Below are 20,392 nucleotides of genomic sequence, written 5' to 3'. Positions count from 1 at the left end.
CAGTACTTTGGACATGTCGTTGAGATGTCACGAGAGGAATCGGTGGTTGAAGGAGGATAAGGAATTTGGAGTTCGATAATGATCATAAATAAGATGTTGAGGCAATAAAAGTGAAGACAGAAGGAGACCGGAAAAGAGTGATGTTTATTAGGAAATGACTCCAGGAGACATGAAGCCCTTAGAGACAAGATTAAAGCCATTTCATCTGCACTACTTACTCAAAATGTCCATATCTAATTTGGGTCAGAGATAAATCCAGTTTAGCTGAGAGCTTTAAAAAAAAAAAAATGAAAACAATAAAAAAAAACAACAATAAACAAAGACAATGTAGACACAACACGACCAGCCAGACCATCACGTCCATAAGTAACTGCCCATAAAGTGCAAAAGAAAACATTGACAACGGTAAAAACAGTAAGAGTGAAAATATACGACCCCAACAATGGGAGGGAGATGTGTGGATTCACTGCCTCCACGTTCATCACCATTGTTTCTGGTCCCAACAGTCGTCTATTTTAAACAAAACTGGAATTACCACCCAGCCGTTACATACCTCTGCTGAACAATGCAGTGTCAGTCTACACTATGTTGTTTTTGTTTTTTCCTCTCTGACTCCTGTAACATGTGCATATTGCATTTTGTCTTAAAGGGAACATAGTGTTCAAGATGTCAAATCTGATTTGTGAGGCTGACGTGACCTTTACCTTTGACCCTTTGCCAACACAAATCTAAAAGAGCCCATCGTTGAGTCAAAGTGTTTAGAACTAAATTTATTTCCCTGAAAGTATTCTTGAGAAATAAGGTAAAAAGGTGTTTACCAAGGTCACAGCAGCCTTGAACTTTGACTAAATTTGCATCAGTTCATCCCCAAGTCAAACATTCCCCCAAACTGTTCTTTAGATACTGTAAATCAGGGACGTCAAACTCAAATGACCTGAGGGCCAATGAGCATCTAGTCTGGTCAAGAGGGGGCGGGTTTAGAGAAAAAAAAGTAAAAAATTGTGTGAACGTAAAATTATAAAAACAATAGTCCATCATGGCTGGCCACACGGTTGGTGTCGTGGTAAGCACTCTTGCCTTTGCACCAAGAAGACCTGGGTTTGAGCCCCGGTTGGAAGAAGGGCCTTTCTGCATGGAGTTTGCATGTTCTCCACTTGTGGGTGTGGGTTTTCTTCGGCTTCCTCCCACAGTCCAAAAACATGCAAATTGGTTAATCTAAATTGACCATAGAGTGAATGGTTGTTTTTCTCTATGTGTGGCCCTGTGATGGACTGGCGAACTGTCCAGGGTGTCCCCCGCCTATCACTGTATGTCAGCTGAGATTGGCATAGCACCCCCGTGACCCTCCTGTGGAGGATAAAGTGGTAGATAATGGATGGATTGATATTATGATGATTTCCATGTGAAAGTGCCTGTTTTGATTTGGGATAATGTGTAACTCAGCTATGAAAACATATTTATGATAAAAAATAAAAAAAATATAAATCTATTCATATCAAAAACAGAGAAATAAATATAAAAAGAATTTCACAGACAACTAATACAACAACTAGTGTTCGCATTTTTTGTATACGCTTAGTTTTTAGTTTAGTTTTTATAAGTTTTAGTGTCAGTTTTTTGCAATATGGAATATTTGCCAGGTGCAAGATCCAAAATGGTGGCAGAGAAAAAATAAACACACTTCATATGAACCCAAGAGGATTATTTATGTATGAAATACAGTTGTAAAGACGGGGTTATGGGCCGTCTATATATATATATATATATATATACATATACATATATATACATATATACATATATATATATATACATATATATATACATATACATATATATACATATATACATATATATATACATATATATACATATACATATACATATACATATATACACACACATATATACATATATGTATATATATATATATATATACATACACACACATATATACATATATGTATATATGTATATATATATATATACATACATATACATATATACACACACACATATATGTATATATATATATATATACACACACACACACACACACACACATATATACATATATATGTATAGATGAGTTTTCCTTACTGTCAGGGCCGAATAGTCTTTATCCCAGTGTCAACATTGCAGCAATGTGTCTGGTGTCTCTTTGGTCCTTGTCTGTTTCTGACTTCTGGAGTATACTGACATGCATGTTGTGCCTCCTCTGCTGGACTCACGCTGATCAAAACCAGTTTTGTATTAAAGATGTTGAATTTGTTCCCAGTCTCTGGGTCTGTTTAGTGACTCATTCCTGTCTGTGTGTCTGCTACTTCTTGATTTGGCTCAAGGACCGACCGTTGCTGATATTCTCCTTATCTACAAAACAGCAAATATGCAATTTAAGAAAAGTTTTCTCGGGGGAGAAATAATGAGTTCTCCTTCAGCCTGGGGCCCATCTTTACCTTGGAGATTTGAGTTCTTTTACCGTTTCATTCAGACGTCACTCACTCTGGATATGAGTTATATCAGTTAAATCCCCTCAAAAGGAGAGAGTTGCTGCTTTTTTTGTTGAGACATTGTTGTTGCAGAAAAACAAGGAGGGAAAAAAACAAAAGCAGGTTCCACCCTGATCCCACAGACTCCTTGAGATGCTGTCGTGTTCTGGTAAATGGGTGTGATTCCTGATCCTGTCCCTGCAGGGGAGTACAAGTGCATGAATAGCTAATGTTCCAGTAAAGACCTTCCCTGCTTTCATTCGATGCCAGAGAATACCTCCTCCGCTGACAGTGTAAAGTCTCTGCCGTGTACGGGTCAGAAATTCAATTCTAGTGAAACTGTAGTTCTCTTGAGTCAGATGGGGAAGTTTAAACTTTTGCCTCTGGAGCCCAGATTGTGGAGGGGAAAACGTGGAGGATTTATGCTTGAAAAGAAACACAATACGACTGATCTCACTGCTTTGGTATCTCGCTGCGGCGGTTGGATGCCTCGACATCATTAGAGCCTATAAAACTGTCTCTCACCCAGGTGACCTGATCACCAGGTGGAAAACACAAACAGTGGTGATCCGAATCGGAGACGAGCAGGTGTATCTTCTTTTCCAATTACGCCAAAGTGTAATTAAAAAGAATGGAATTCATCGAGCTGACCTTCACCGCCTCACGTCCATCACACATGTCTAATGTGTCCATAGTGTCTTTCAAGTGAAAGCGCTTGGCACGGTTCAGGATAAGTGATGCGTGTGACACAGATCTGTTCTCCGGCTCAGAATGCTCTATTGTCTGGTCTCCATTACACCTGATGTCTGATCACTGCCAACACTACACTCCCTTAACAGACCTTTAATTGTGTTATAGCCTTTTCCACATTCTTGGGCCCTGCAGTTTCACCTCCGTACACACACACACACACGTGCGCGTGCACACACACACACACACACACACACACACACACACACACTCGCGCTGAGGAAAAGTCATCGGACATTATTTTCCCTTTTGGCTGAAGTGCTACGCTTGGCCGGCCGTGAAAACAAATACATGTGTGTGGGAATGTAGGAACCGCTGGCCTGAAAGTGAAACCATATTTTAGCAGAGCAACAACAAAGAGAAGGACAATATGAATTCAGGTCTAAGCTCAACTGAATCATACGTCTACAATCCAACGATTACAGTAGATATGGGTTGTTTTTTTTTTCATGGATGTTGTTGATACTGCAACTTGAGAAGAGAAAGAACGTCTCGTAGTTCCTTGCCATGTGATTATATCCACTGATTCACAATGGAAAATAAAGTACATAGTTCCCATTTTTTTGGGCCTGTTTTTGCACATTGAGAGACAGAGACTCGCAGTTTTACACTGCTCAAATTTCAAACTTAACATGCAAAACCTCTTGCTCACGTACAACTCCAGTGTCTAAAACTAAAAGTTAATTTAAAATCAAATTCAGCTTTTATGTTTTGCTTCATTTTAAACTCTTAATACACTCTTTTCACATATAAATACATTTATTCTGGATAAATAGGCAAAAGCACTTTTTTCTGTCTCTTTTATGGGTAAAATAAGCGAAAGAGTCCAGATGGACATGGTGTTTTAACCCTTAGAAAACGGATCTTTATATATAAAGGCTTTAATAAATGTGTTTTTTCCGTCTTCTTATGCATTGTAAGTAATGATTCATTTTATATCGCAAGTCACAAAATAGACCGTTTTTCCTTTTGTTTTTGTTCAAGTGAACTTTGAACTGTGACGTATTTCCAGATTTCACAAATTAAGTACGACATTAAACATCTTGAGCACTTTTTGCTCGGGTGTGTTTGCTCGGGTGTGCACTTTTTGCTCGGGTGTGTTTGTTCGGGTGTGTAGTTGGTGAAAATGAAAGATTCATTTTTCATCAGATTGCCTATAGGTTGTGCTGGAAAAAGGATATAAGACACATTCGTAATGGAATGCTTTGTGTTCTAAGGGTTAAAGAAAGGATTGAAAGAAATAAGCTTTACTTCTTCTTTCCCCCTTCTTCATATTGTGACCTCTCAGTCTTCAATAAAAATCTGTTACATGTATCACTCATTAGTCAAAGTTTAATTAACTGTCCTCATCACGCAGTAGAATCAAGGTTTCAACTCCCAATTCCCAGTAAATACGGACCGTTTAACTGTGATAAACCTTTTATTTTATTACACGTGCTGTCAAGTTTTTCTTTTTTCCTTCTTTCGTGCTGCTGTTGCCAGGACCTCATTTTCTCTTATTTAGGCTGGGAAAAGAGTTTTAAACACCAGGGAAATCTGGTATGCCTCTGCTTCTCTCATAGCTAATTAGTGTGTGAACTAATTACATGGCTAAGTTTAGCAGCGCGACAGCCTAGTTCCATCTGTTCGCTATCTATAAAGTAGAGAGGGAGATGGAACAGGCTACAGGTGATAATCTGGGTCCTTTTTAGAATATTCTAGCAGATTAACATCATGTTTTTCTGACCATTTGGTAAAAAAAAAAAAGGGAGACCTTTCACAATCAGAGTCAATACTGTGTTTTCTGTGGTGTTTCTCATGGAACATAATTCATATAAATATAGCAGTCACGTTACATTGTGTTGATAGAGTAGAGAGAGTAGAGAGTATTTTTCTCAAACTGACTAATCATTTGGTCTGTAAAATGTCCAGAAAGTGTTGATTCGTGTTTTTCAAACCTGGAAATGACGATGTTCTCAAATGTCTTGTTTTGTCCACAAACCAAAAGGATTCAGTTTTAATGATTTCTTTATTACATGGAGCAGAGAAACCATAAAAAATATTCACATTTAAGAAGCTAAAACAATCAGAAATCTCAGTTTTAATAATGAACAAAGCCTGAATTACCAAATCCATAGCGTAATGGTTTCAGCCCCACATTCAAGGAATAGTTTAACATTTTGTGAAATGCACTGATGACCTTTCTGACCAAGTAACAAATAAGAGGAGTGGTTTTGTTTAACTTGAAAAAGTTAAATTCGAATAACAAAGACACAAGCAAAACATGAATGTCGCAAAACTACTTACCAGTGTATTGGTTAGCACTCTTGCCTTTGTACACAAGAAGACCCGGGTTCGCGGCAAGGTTCTTTTTGTGTGTGCGAGTGGGTTTTCTCAAGGGTTCTCTGGTTTTCCTGATTTGGCAAATTGGACACTCTTCACAATCTTTCCCGCCCAAAACACACCTGATTCAAATGGTTAGCTCATCAGCAGAGCACTGCAGAAGCCTGATAACGAGCCATTTATTGGAATCAGGTGTGTTGGAGCAAGAAAACGGGGAGGGGCAGTTGGTTGCCATGCAGGACAAGGATTGAGAAACCCTGCTCTTAATTGACCGTAGGTGTGAGTATGAGAGTGGATGGTTGTCTCTGGCCCTGTTGTGATGGACTAGTGACCATTCCCCCCCCCTTAATATTTGATATGCTTTAAGATTGGGGTGAGAATAGGTTTGACCTTTGAAAGACAGATGATTTATAAAGTGGGCAAATAAAAACCAGTTAGCTGTACCAACATAAGACACAAGGAGATGGGTAGTCTGACAATCATAAGGCTGCATATGACATATTGCACTATGAAGAAGTATAGCATTACTGTCTGCTGGGAGAAAAAAAGTGTAGGGTACATTTGCCTCCGCTGTCTCCAGGCTGTGGCTAATGAAGAAAACAGACTCTCGTTTCCAACAGACTACCCCCCACCCCCACTCCCCCCTCACCTGCCACCCAGCTTCTGACTTGACAGCCTGGAGAGTGAGTGCCAAAGCTGGGTGTTCGCGTCTAACTGCTCCCCGCTGACTCGAATGTGACATTTAATGCGGCCGTCACACAACAGATGAGAGAGAGGGGAGAGAAAGATGAAGCTAGATTAAGAGGAATGACTTTCAGAGCCAAGGTCTGTATGCAAGGTAGCAGTAGATCAGGTTTCTGGGAAGCTGAGGTCACGCGGGGGTGAAAAACTTTATACTGAAGTGAACGTATAAAGGCATCGGCCACATGAGATGTTGACATCAAACCAGGTTTTTATAAAGGAAATCACCAATAGGGAACTATTAAATGAGGTCACAGGTCAGGGTGTGTGTTGATGTCGAGTGATTTACATGAAATCATAATAATATGAAAATTATATGCCTATACGTCACAAGGCTTAGACTTAGACTTCTCTCTTTTCCATCGCGGCCATTAATCTACCGTTAGCCCTAGAACGTTAAAATAAATCCTGGTGATACACAAACACAGTGCCTGGCTTTGGATGGCAGCCGTGCCATTGCCTTTCTATTGCCATACGTCCCATAATGCAAGTAGGCAATGATCGCCACCGTGCCCGTGCCTTCATGGCCTATTTGTATTGTTGTACGTATGGCCATGCGCGTACAGTCATTTTTACATAGGCAAACATGGGTGCCTTCCGCGTCCATGCACAGTCAGTGAACTAACCTGTACTGACCTGAATCTTGATTCTTCATGGCCACTGTGTCATGACTGTACTTGGTCTTGGTGTTTATGCCAGTCTATAATTTCTGATCTGTTTTTCCTACTAAGTTCTCCATTTTGGCTGCAAGACTGGCAAGATGCACACCAACAACAAGCAAATTCAAATGATTTCAATAACAGGTCAAATTTGTTCCTTTCAGGTAAGTTTTAAAGGCCTTTGCCACATGATCTTTGTGGGTAAATCGTGTCCACTCAATTTCTAAAGTTAATTTGCATCTAACCATTTACAATGCCTGACACAATGGCATTACAATAATCACATTTCTTTGTTTTGCATTACTGAGTGGAAAGGCCTTTATTTACACAGTGACACATGCCAAGACTGCTGTCATGGCATGTGTCACTGTCTCTCTCTCGCTGGTCTGTCAGTTCTGTGTGTCTTTTGATTTATATGTGTATTCACATTAGATTGTATGTGTTATTCAGTCCATGGATAATTTTACGATGTACTTTAAATCTGGCATTTGTTGGCACACTTTTGATATCCTTTTTAGTCTTAAGCTTTACGCACTGCCATCAGCCTTTGTAGTCGCTAACTGAAATCGAATTCAATATTAATGCTGACTCAAGTTTATTTCCCTCTAAAGGAGTTGAACCTTTTTCTGTTCATAGTCTTTATGCGCGTCATGTTGGGAGGCCTCCCAGCAGGGGATTTTTATCTTCCCCTGCAAAACTATGCGTTACTCGCCTTAGGGATGCAGGGCTATCCTGCAGAGTTTCTTTCATAAATGAGATTGTAGGTTGCAGGATTAGAGCGCGTTTCTTTTCTTTAGGAGGACACAAACCTGGCAGAGAGACAACTCGGATTATTTAAGTGAAAGTTGCATTATTTGTCGTTATTTGATTTGTTTCTTGGATTGACTTGGTGTCTGGAGCTTTGTGGTTAATGGTGATCATGTAAACATGTAAACACAAGTGGTCTTTGCCGCTGATTTGCGAAGCTGGCAGCTGGTTGAAATGATAGGACTTTATGGCTTGCCCAGAGTGGGATTTTTGATAGAGCATAGGGTTAACACCTCACCATACACTAGCTATTTCAGCCAACAAGTGTCTGTAGTCCGTTATTACCCATGACTTTCTTTCAAATTTCACAATTTAGGCAGCTTGTAGAGTCATTAGGAAGATGCTTAATCCCAATGTCTTGGTTGGTTGCATGAGAAACTACTATCTCTTAGATGTGTTGGCGAAGTTCCTCCTCTGATTTTTGTAGACTTGCCTTAAAGTTTCTCTCCGCTTTAACTCTTGTTGAGCTATGCATTAAATGATTCCTCCAACTTGTCTCCATATCAAATTTTTTCTCCCTGCAGCCTTCTACCACCCACTGCTGCTGTTGCATCTGTTACTTATTGTAAGTCGCTTTGGATAAAAGCGTCTGCTAAATGACATGTAATGTAATGTAATGTAATGTAATGTAATGTAATCTGCTAAAGGTAGTCGTATCCTGATTCACTGCGTCTTCATGTGTTGGGTAAGAAGTGTCATTAGACTACTAACAATGTAAACACCTTTTAAATGCTTGATCTAATTTACCCAAATGGTCCTTCAGTTTAGGACAGAAAATCATTGAATTTGACATTGTTGGCGTTGGAAACCTGACCTCTAAATGTTCGGGAAACCATGCAAAAGATCGCAAGCTCTCTGCATGACCCAACAGCATCGATGTTTGAGTTATTTAATTGCTCAATTTTTAAATCAGTCAAGATTTTATGAGCTGGGTCTTCTTCACACAACAGAGAACAAGGTAAATTGAGTCGACTCATAACATGGTAAGGCATTTCGTCCTTCCCCTTCTTCTCTGTGTGTGACGAAATCTGGCCACAGAGCCTGACTGAGTGGCAAACCATGACTGTGCAGTTTCCAAAATCAGACAAGGATCCATCTGATTTTGTGACTCGGCCTGTGATGATATGCATGTATCTTCCTTTCGAAACAAAGGATTGGAATGGACCGGTTTGTAGTGTAAATCACATCACTTGTAGATGGTGATGGTGTACAGACACTGCTACTTTCAGCCTGTAATGTTAGACATTGAAAACTTGTATTTATTGCCTTCTTTATATCAAGTAAAACCTTTGTTTTGAACTTTATGGTTGTATTTTTTCAGTGATTCTGTGATGAGGCACTGATCTGTTACTGTAGACGTAACCAGAAAACTCAAACCGTATACGGATTTGTACAAGGTTTTAACTACTACTACTTTGCTTTAAAATGCCTTCTTTTAACTACAGATGTATTTTTACTATTTTATTTCATCTGTCTTTACCATTTTACGCTTAAAGGTTTTATTTTTCTACTATGGAAAGCACTTTGTAGAGTTGTTTTGAAAAGTGCTATTCAAATAGTTATTTGAACAGTGTTGCAGTACCATTAACACCAGCAGCAATATGAGCAGCCACAATGCTTATTCACATGATGAATTGGTTTTAATGATTTGTGTTATATGGAACAAAGAAATTTAAAAACTAATAAATAAATCACGCACCGGAAACCTTGGCAGTGAACAATGAGGACGGGTGAATTGGCACTAATTAAGGTGAGAAAGTTGAAACATTGGTGACCTTTGACCTATTTTGACTGACACATTATGTGTTTACATATTATATTTTGTCAGCACTTTAATTTGTAAAGGTTTGACTTTAAAGTAAATTTTAAACTACTTTTTTAGGCCAGTCCTTTTACTTGTACTTCAGTAAGATTTTTTCAAAATAGTGGTACTTTTACTTACTTACTTACGTAGTACTGTGAGTACTATTCTGTATGTAATATTAAGTACATACACATTTTTAAAAAGAATAGAAAGATAATGGAGTCTATTTTGAGGGAAAGTGATTTATTTTGTGTAAAGATATTGGTGTCTTTGAGCAAGTAAAGTGTCAACACTGTCAACAGTACAGTTGATGAAAGGCTGGGGCTTTTCCTGTTCTTTGATTGTTGCGTTTGTTGTAATTAAATCTGAGGGGGAAACTGATTCCTCACCTTTACAGCGGTCTCTCTGCATAAAAAAAAAGCCTCAAACAAGCACTCATGGCGTCTCAGTTTCAATAAATCGGTTGAATTATTGAACAGATTTCACAGCAGATTCACAAGGACAAAGTTTCCAGTCTCCTCCTTTTTACCTCAGCCAGTAACCCAGATTACATCACTGTCTCTGGACAACTTGACGCCAGGTAGTGATGTAACAAAGAAGAAAGGAAATCTTAAAAGAGAAGAGAAGGAGGGACACCCGTCTATGTGATCTGAGGAGCTGTGCTTTGTTAGAGGACAAACACTCGCGGACTGCGTGGCTCCAGGTGTGTCTGTGCTCCTCTTCTCTGAAAAATTATTACACAACACCATCTGTCATATTCTTGTTCGACAGGAACCTACATTTGCTATTCAATCCTCCGCTGTTGTTGACTATGCAACGCGCATGTGGGCAACATGGTATAACGGAATGTTCAGGAAATGAATTTCCCGTAACCACAATGGATTCATTAAAACGTGAGCGTGAACATTATCTGATTAACCTTCAGGGAACATATCAGGTGCTTTATCCTGAGCTGTGCAGTATGTGTTGGTACCTGCCAACCACCTGCTCTCACATCCAGCTGTAAGAGCTTTTCACACCCACTGAGCCAAAAAGAAAGGTTTTATTCTTAATCACTGAACTCGGGAGAATGAAATAAGTGATGAATAAGAGTCTTGTATGAGCCCAGGGACAGCGTTGATGGATCCACGCTATAGTTTCTTCCTGTGCTGATTAGATTGTGACGTGTAGAGATTGAGATCAGACACATTCTGTAACATGGATCTTATCATTTGTAAGTATATTATACAAATAAAGTACACTTAATATGATGTATGCTATTCATTTGAATTCAAATATTGTTTTTGTTGTTACATTTGAGGCTCTACACAAACTAAAACTATACATGTACATTCATGGGTGTTTGATAAAGTAAAAGAAACAGTCATATAATTCTAATATAATTTTACACGCCTATATATACTTCATTGCTATACTTAAAGCTGCAGTATGTAACGTGTGGTCCCTTTTTTTTGTTTAGTGCTTCATCCTACAGCTGAAAACAGGCTCATCAGACCTGATTGAGGGAGCGTTTATGTGTATACACCAGCAGAGCAGGGGCAGACGGGGCAAAAAGCATTTAACTGGGAAATAATTTAATAAAATAGCGTACCTGAATATTTATCTTAATTGCTGAAAATCTGATCTTTTTTCCTGATTTGCAAACACCTTCCTGACTTATAACACAAACAGTATGTGTTTAACCCAGATAGGGCAGACTTCTCGTTTAGAATCTCTCACGTGCCTCACGATACACAGACGCCCCCACACTTTTCCCAACAAATCATCATCCATAATGCTGCTGCTGCGCTGGCACTGATCAGAGATGGCATTACACACCCTCTTAGGCATTTCCTGTGGTGTTTCCTGTTTCCCTCATGACTTCATGCGCATTAATCCGGGTAAACTCTCGACAACTCTCTCTGTCTCGGGGTCTGATATCACAAAGACTCTGTTTCTCTCTCTCTCTTTTTTCTCAAACACACACACAGCCGTCACTCTGAACTGAAAGCAGCAGACCGGAGCTCCGAGTATTTCACAGCTGATGGTGAAGATAAGCTTTCTTAGCTCTCTCTCTGTGTGTGTGTGTGTGTACATGCACAAGAGAAAAGCTAAGATCTGCAGGGTATACAGCTCAGCCCCGGGGGAAAACTGTCTGGGAAAGTGATGCCAAGTTGGGCCAGATTTGTGTCGAACACGTCTGCAAACAAGTGCTACTTCAAATTTTTTAGGATTAAAGTCATGAGCAGAGCATGCATTTGTCTGTGTAATGAAGAGGTTTTTCAAAATCACCATAGCATGTCATCCAATCATTACCACTGTGTACGAACTGTCACCATCACAGCTGAACTGATTTATGACTGTCAGTTAATAGTTTCTGTTTGAAGGACAGAAAAAAATACTCACTGAACCTATTTCGGGCATCTCATCTGTCATGTTGCCCTTTGACACGATAAACGCTCGGCAGTATTTGCCGTTGCGTGACTTAATTCAGCAGCAATCCGTGCCGTGTCTCCTCCACAGTCTACCGCAGATAAGCTTTCCCTGAACCACCTCACCACAAACTGTGTTAGCCTGCTGCTGAGTCACAGTAATTTAATCACCGAGCCACCAAACCATGCAGGAAATTGAACAGAATACAATATATCACTTGTGTGCACTGCACCTTTTTCTGTTTCTTTTCAAGGGGCGACCCACCTCGACGTTACCCGCTGGTTTGTTAACAGGCAGTTTTGAAGCCTCATTCAGTGTCATTGTTCGTTGTCGTTGCACCAGTACAACGTCACGCTAAACCCGCCTGCCAAGTTAAGGTACCGTTCCCAGTCGAAATGCAACCCTGACCGAGGGCTTTACCGTTCCAAACCCCACCTTACTGCACCAAACCGAACTGTAACATGATGCATACAGGGCTTAATGTGCAAAATGGACATCATGCAATGTTGCAGAAGACCTGAAACCAGCAACTGAGCAACCCTATGGGAAAATGGGCCGAGTCTTGCTAGTATAGGGTCTTTTTTAATCAAATGCGGTTAAAATCACAAATAACAAGGCTTCACAATAGGAATTTGTTTTGCAGCCAGAAGATTATGTCCATTTTATTATACAGTCTATGTCCATATTGTATTTTTTTTCCTTTTATTATAGGGCAGCTGCTCCTTACCCATATGTCTATGACATCCACTGGTTTTGCAGAGAAAAAAACATTAAAGCACAACATTTTGTGTAAATGGCCACAAGTGCCTTTTCATTGAAAGACAGTCGGTTACTAATGTCCCACAGTGTCTGAAAATAACGTTGGAGCAAAAAAGAACACAACAACTCCTGTACACACATTATCAAAAGAGCATAAACATTGTTAAATGCAGGAAGCCTTTATCTGGAGTGCAGGAAGTCATTTTGTGTGTCCCACAGCCCAAGTCCTCGGAGATAAATGTCTTGTTTTGAAGCGCATCTCATTTTCTTGTGTTGAAATATAGCAACAGGCATGCGTAAGGTGACAAACAATTCAAACTGAGTTCATCAGTCTTTTCGAAGCCCTGGTTGTTAAGTTCATGACCACAACTGTCTTACTTGAACTCCAAACTATTTGGACTATGGCACTAAAACTTAACTGAAATGGCCAGACATGTCAATACATGCACGGGGGGAAAAACTGTTATTAGCTAACTATAATTCTAGAAAAAAGACAAGAAATGTTAATAGACGGCTTTGACACTTTGTTTATCCGCTCAGCTGCCACCTGAGGGGGAAATCCTTATCACTTTCGGGATTTCAGCAGTTTCAGGCGACAGTGACGTCATCTGGCTGTGAGAAAGACAATATTTCGTAAAGAAAGACTCAACAGCACCAAAGCTTTTACTCAGGAAAAATCATGAAACCTATAAATCACAATGCAGAGGAAGGATCTTTTTCTTTTTTATATTAACAATACTGCCCAGACAAAGGCATACTTTTCCTTGGGGCAAAAACACAAGTTGCAACGTGTGACTAACATCCTCTTCGTTTCAGTATTTCTGAGGAATAAGATTACAATGACACCATTAACGGCAAAATGCAACATAAGCATGAAAAAACTAAAAAGAAACAGGTATGTGGCGGCTCCATTAGTTTTCTTTAGTGATCAAGTCGTTAATACTGGTTTCTTTTTACATTATGTTTGTAATTAGTAAATGTCAGTATAACCAAAGGGTCTTAGTTTTTTTTTTTTTAAAGAGAAATCTTCCATACAATAAAGTAGTAAAATTAGGCTATATTTCCCTTGATTTGTGGATTATTATTGTTGTTTCAAACTAAATATGCAATTCACATTGATTAGGCATATTTGAGAGGGTGCAATCAGTGACTTACTTATTATATTTTGGTTTGTGTTTATTGTTGATTGTACGGTCTTCAATATTAATGCTTTCAGCTTTTTAGTCACTAGTACAGAATTTATATATATTTCTATATACAAATAAAGTTTTTAGGTCATAGACTTAGCAGGTGACATGTAGCATCGAGACTTTGAGCAAACTGCTGAACATCTAAGCGAAAACGTGGGATTATAAGAAGTATTTAGAAGTGTTTCAGTAAAAAAAAAAATCAGTTAATGTGATGTAGCTAGCAGTCGTGCGTGGGCGTGCGTCGTTACGGTGACGCAAAGCGACAGGAATCGTCGTAACGGCACCGCTGGACTAATGAGGACGTGCTGTCGTAGCCGACTGAGTTTTCAACGGTTCCGACGAGTAAACATTTCACTGAAGAGTCAAGGATAAGCGTTTATCGTGTCTCAATGAAGAAAGACTTGTCCGCGGCGGCTGTAGGGACGCGAAGTTATGCGCATGTCCTCTCTGAAAATACGTCGTTCAAGAAAACATGTGAGTAAATGAGCGAAATGTCGAGTTGTGTTTGAAAATTGCTGATATATTCTGCTTCTGTACAGAGGAGGCCGCAGGTGTGTGTTGTTGTTGTGCAGCCCCGGTTATCACAGGTTAATCCTGACAGAGGAGAGATTGATGGTGAAATTGATGGTGAAAATGGATGGTTGCAGGTTAGATGGAGAAATTAAGAACATTGGGGCAATGACTTGAATGACAAGAAGTTATCCAGATTACGAAACAATAAAACCTGGGGCTGAACAGACCAGGTGAACCCTCAAAAACCTACAAGCAAATGATTAGGACGGGCTCAATACCACTTTTGAGTACTACTAATATAACAACCTTGAGTATATACTTATATAGATATCATACATGATACTATGCAACTGCATTGAACCCACAGCCACAACAAGCCATTTCAAAAACATATCTAATAGGAGTGGGCCCAAAATATTATCGTCCTTCCTTGTGCTATACGATAATCATTACACTAAATTTAAAACAAATTAAAGTGCTCTAAAGTAGACAGTCCCTGCCAGTGTCATGTCTCCTCGTGGATATTGGCGGAGAAAGCTACGTTAAGAGATGCCATATTGCAATATGTTGTTTATGACAGAATCGTTGAATTGTGATATTATTGGTACTGTGAACCATGTATCGTGAGGTACGCTGTGATTCCTACCCTAAAGAGTAAGATCCAGAACTAGTCCAGATGTTCAAATGGTTATATTTACATTTAAACATCAAGCATAACAAAAAACAAATGCCAAACCTGGCCGAACCTAGCAGTATTTTATATTTTCTTCATCTTTTCTCCAACTTTCCGTTTCAGTCTGAAGATGGTGACCTCCTATTCCATAACTAATTTATCTAAGATTCTATATAGACTGGTTTGATGGATAGATGTCATCAGTCTGGATAGTAGTTATGCAATATTTTCGCAAGCCCCCGACAGCCCTATTTCATCAGCCAAGTACTCGGTCGATGTTCTGGCCTCCTAGAAAGGGAAACGTACATTTTGTTCCTTTATTGAGACGGGATGGACTTTGACACTGACCCCTTTGAAATGAGTCTTGTAGAACTGGAACACCATGTTACAAAAACGATGTCTCCTCCAGGTAAAGACTGATGATGGACACTTTGAGAACAGACAACAGACAGTTATGTAACGGCAGCAGATGGAAGGAGGAGGCAGAAGTGCACAGAATCACTTTTTCATAACTGATGATTAACACTGAACAACATAAGCCACATCCTAAGATTTGGCCACTTTGACACCCACGCCTGCTGTTGCGTCCTCCATTAAAGCAATGGTTTTAACATGAAACAGTGATATTGTACAAAATAATATCAATTTTCTCTTCTTCCATCCGGAAAAGAACTGTAGCAACATGTATTGACTTCATTTTTGCTATGTGCTTCATTACTGATAAGAGAGACGTTTGCTGAATTTCTCACAGTTATATAGAGATGGCAGGTGTTCAAGTCCCCACTTTAAAAACTCGTGAGAACGTAAGCTGAGATTGGATGACCTTTGCACCTTTGCCCTTTAGTGTGGTACACTGTCAAGACCAGACGTTCCTCTCTCATGTCCTGTCAGTAGTTGGGTCTTGGTGATTTACGGCCTTCCGCTTCTCTTCTACTGTCATTGTGGCCTTGACTTTATAGAGTGTGTGGCTGTAAATGCCCCTTTACACGCATCGCTTTGGTCCAGACTGAACTATCACGCCAACCTTTCTATTCATGGTCCCCAGAGGATGAAACTTGACGACTATAGTGACCTGACATTTCGTCCTTTCCTCAACGTGACGTTCCTTTTGTTATCGTCTTGGGTATCACTCTGTGCAACTACATCAAAAACAAATGATTGCCTTAGTCCAATTAAAACTGCACTTTTAAAATTACATTTAAAAGTCAGCCTGAAGTTGTTGTAAGTTGAATTTCTTAAAGGCGGACTAACACACCCAGGTAACATGGTTTTTAGGCAAATTACTACTACATGTATAAGATTAGTTGGACTTAAGCTGGCCTGGGCACTCTACGCAGGCTTTGCAGTTCCAAGCCCCCGGGGCTTTGACTCATAATAGAAGAGGCCAGTACACAGAAGAAGGCTAAGAACTACATTTTCTGCTCTGTCAGCTCATAGAATAAAATACTTTGAAGACATGAAATGGCGCTCGACTTGCAAACCTGTCAGCTAAAGCTATAGTCGTCTGTAACATAATCGTTTTGAAAATGCCTAATTCTGACAAGCTGAAATGGGGCATATCGCCATCTAGTGTAGCAGTGGCTGACACATTTTATTGATTAAGTTTAGTAGTCAGTAGTCCAATGAATGGTGCAGTTGAGCTACAGTCACAGCTCAACTGTTAGACCTGCTACCGTTACTCGTCTTTCTTCTTTTCGGTCAAACAGAAACATACCTGCAGTAGTGACCGCTGGTCAAACATATGATGAGATGCAGCTGTCAAGTATAGCTTTTTCGCTCCGTGTTGTGATTGATGTTTTTACTGGAGGACTTTTTGCTCCACAGGACCTCTTTGGTCCAGTGCTGTATCGCATTTCTTCCCCTTTTGAAGTTTCTATTAAATCACTCCACAACCTGCCCTATTTATACTCAGGTCCAGGTGGTGTTTGAGCACTAGTGCATGACACTACAGTGTGTAGTGTAATGGTGATACTTGTAGGAAAACTATTTAAGTGTGTCTCTCTGTGTATTTGTGTACATAGTTAATGCCTCTTAATGACATACATCCCAGTGTCCAGTGTAACCCAATACTTTTATCTCTGTTCTTGCTTAAATTCAGCGTAGCATGCAGAGTTCTATCGCGCTGCAGGCGGAAAAAAGCCCAACTGTGTTTCCATAAAGTCTCAGGCTTATATGTGCGGCATTTGTGATGACAATAGCGGTAACAGAGTTTTTTAGGGAGCGTGATACAATAGAAAAAACATTATGAAAATTCAGACTTCATTTAAAAGACAAGCCTGAAAAAGCCAACTTCAGCCTGTATCGTAGAAACTAAATCCAAGCAGTTTGATGATGGAATTTGTTGGGTATCCATTTTCTACTGAGGGCTACCTTTGTTTGTGTTTTGGAATCCTTTAGGATAAATTGTTGGTGTTGAGAGATGTGTGATTTCCTCCTGTTTTCCCTAATCTTTGCCTCCGGCTGAAGCTAAGCTCTCCGCCTGCAGGATAAGGCAGCAAGTCTTTGTGCAGGGGGTCGTGATCTTTCACCTGCTGCTGGAAGCCTACACTGCTGGGAGGTCACATGTAGTTAGAGGTGACGCATGAAGAAAACGACAAGAGGGGGGGGAGCAAATGAGGAAGGAGAGGAAGCCAAAACAAAGTTGAATTATTCTCTTGCTGTTTTATCTGTCAACACCTAAGACACTTGAGCTGTTTACATTTCGGTGCATGGATGAATTTGTAACCAATTAAATTTAACAAAGGATTTCTGTGCATGTTCAGGAATTGCTACAACTGTGCCTGCACAAATGCAAGCAATCTTGGGTGCAAATGTTGTGAAACTGTACTCGTCAGGGTAACAGAAGTGAAATGATCTCGCAGCCACACAAGGCCTTCACACCTTTCATCACCTAATTCTGTCTCAATCAGACAACCATGACTCCAGCTGCACAGCTGAAAGACTTTTCCTCCAAGGGAAGTGAGCTGTGCTAACAAGCTTTCAAATTTAGCTCCTTCACAGAGATATATATATATATATATATATATATATATATATATATATATATATATATATATATATATATATATATATATATATATATATATATATATATATATGTAGGGTGCACAGAATCCCTTGAGAGGCATGAAGGCTTTATAGGGAATGTTGTTCATCACTGAGTAATGTGTGAGAGGGCTAAAGGCCCATTTGTACTTTTATAATTTACATTTATTAATATTTTTGTCTATTTTATCTCCGTTACTAACCTACAAACATGCGTGACTCTTTTGGGTTGGCATGGTCGTTATGCAAGATTTCCTCTAGAGGACAGTGCTGAGTGCCAAGTTGCAGACATCAACAAACAAACATGCTTGAGCCAAAATAGACGAAAAAACAAAAAGGATTTCGGATGTCGTCCACTTAATGGGGATTATTACTCGGTGTTGCCGGTGAGGAAGATTGACGACGAGTGGCCTTCTGTATGTGCTCTGAGACTTTTGACACCTTGTTTTTCCAGATTGAAGCCACGTGCCAGTCGCTTTACGTTTTCTGGCCTTTTCCCTGAGTGATTAGACTATTTACTCTATACTGCCCCCACAATTTCTGTGGTATTACTTATACCTAACTTATATTTCAACTGTCTTTGCAAGCTCTCCTGCAACTTGCAATGTAGAGTACAAATGGTCCTTTAGAACCAAACATATATTACGAGGTTGTCCAGAAGCCAAAATGTCAGTGTGTTTATAATGAGTACCACTATCTCTATCAGAGAATATACCATCTGTGGTTCTCTCACTACCTGTCGTGATCAGAGAGGCAAACAATCCTGCCGTTCTCAGGCCAGCATGCAAAGCATGCCCTTTCACATGCAAATCACTGGGTGCAGTCTGGCATCGGGGATGGGGATTTGAGATGAGATTCCACAGCGCTGTAGCTTTAAAGTGTTTGAATTAGAATCAAACCAATTCATTGTATTTTTTAAATAATCGACCTATTGGCTAATTGTCAGTAAAACTTTAGTTTCTTTGCATTATATTTTATTAGATGGTGGAAAATCAGTCATATCGTCCCCCAAAAAATTATAGCCATTGACCACACAATTCCAAAGATCGGCATTGGCATTTGCATGCACCATAGAAGAACCCATATCTGTCGACTGTCTCAGTCAATTGGCGTGACCATATTGCAACAAAGATTTTTTTTGTGTTGTTGTTAGCATGCAAGATGATTTATTCTGAGTATCCTGTGTCTACGTTTCAACAATGATGTCTTGTTGCCTGGATAGATGAGCTTCTGCTGCTCTGACCGCTGTTTCCTATTATAATTTCCAAAATCCACACTTAGCCCTGTGTCTATGCCTGTGTGTGTGTGTGTGTGTGTGTGTGTGCATGTCAGACAACAAAAGGTTGATGGATATCGCTACGTGTTTCCTGTTCCCCTCAGGTGCATTCACACATGTGGTTTCTGAAGTGTCTTCAGCTTCAACCCATATCTCTGCAGCTCACACCGGAGCAGTAGACAGACGTGCAGAGACCTGTTTCGTGCTGAACGGGGATATTTTTGGACTGTTATGTTTCTGAACGACAAGCCACAAAAGGAACTTCCTTTACATAGTCGACAGATATTTTTTTGTGTGTGTGGGAAGATTGTCTATTCAGCAGCAGGCTCCCGACTTTCCTTTCATAGTTTATGGTTCACAGCAGTGTTGAGATGATGGGATGAAAGGTTATCTAGATTTTACAAAGAGACTGTTCACTGCCAAGACATGTTCTAGATATCAAGCTATCCTGGACTCCTTACCTCGATAATTACAGATAACCTACACCGAGAACCTTGACTCAGTCTGTGCAGGGTACAGACTCACACAGTCATCTAGTAGATTTAGCCAAACACATCTAGGCAGGAGTTTACTTTATTCATGATAAATTGTGAGACTAAAAGAAACTACACCAGAAAAGTATGGCAGTATGAAAACATGAATTCTAATGCACAGTTTATGCTCCAAAGAAGCAGTGATGTCATGAAACCCCTAGCCCACTTCCTCTTCGATTCTGCAACCTGTGGTATATTTGTAATATGTCGTTTAATCCCTTTAATAGTTACAGATTTACAGTTAACTGTAGCAGAAAAATGCGGTTCTTCTCCAAAAACCCAAGAAAAAGCCAACCCTGCTTAAAAATGTCCAATTTTTTCTGCAGCTGATGGTGCTTTAAGGTTTATTGGTGATGTTCCATGTTGCCTCACCTCCCCTTCCAAATGTGTTAAAAAACCTGTACCTAGTAATAGTAATA

The 20,392-nt window shown here is 39.7% G+C and overlaps 1 protein-coding gene across 2 annotated transcripts in view; it reads left to right on the top strand.

Annotated features, from left to right (window-relative positions):
• The first annotated feature begins 14,255 nt into the window (after nucleotides 1-14,255).
• LOC131443668 (pleckstrin homology domain-containing family G member 1) overlaps nucleotides 14,256-20,392 on the top strand; it is a 62,380-nt gene continuing 56,243 nt past the window's right edge. For both annotated transcript variants that reach the window (XM_058613497.1, XM_058613495.1), the window contains exon 1: nucleotides 14,256-14,407. In XM_058613497.1, coding sequence (XP_058469480.1) covers nucleotides 14,323-14,407 — 85 coding nt within the window. In that variant the 5' untranslated portion in view covers nucleotides 14,256-14,322. The remainder of the gene's footprint in view (nucleotides 14,408-20,392) is intronic.

The sequence above is a fragment of the Solea solea genome, chromosome 17, assembly GCF_958295425.1.
Source record: "Solea solea chromosome 17, fSolSol10.1, whole genome shotgun sequence".
Taxonomy (NCBI): Eukaryota; Metazoa; Chordata; class Actinopteri; order Pleuronectiformes; family Soleidae; genus Solea; species Solea solea.
The sequence above is the reverse complement of the archived record's forward strand: the minus strand, read 5'-3'. Positions and strand labels throughout refer to the sequence as shown.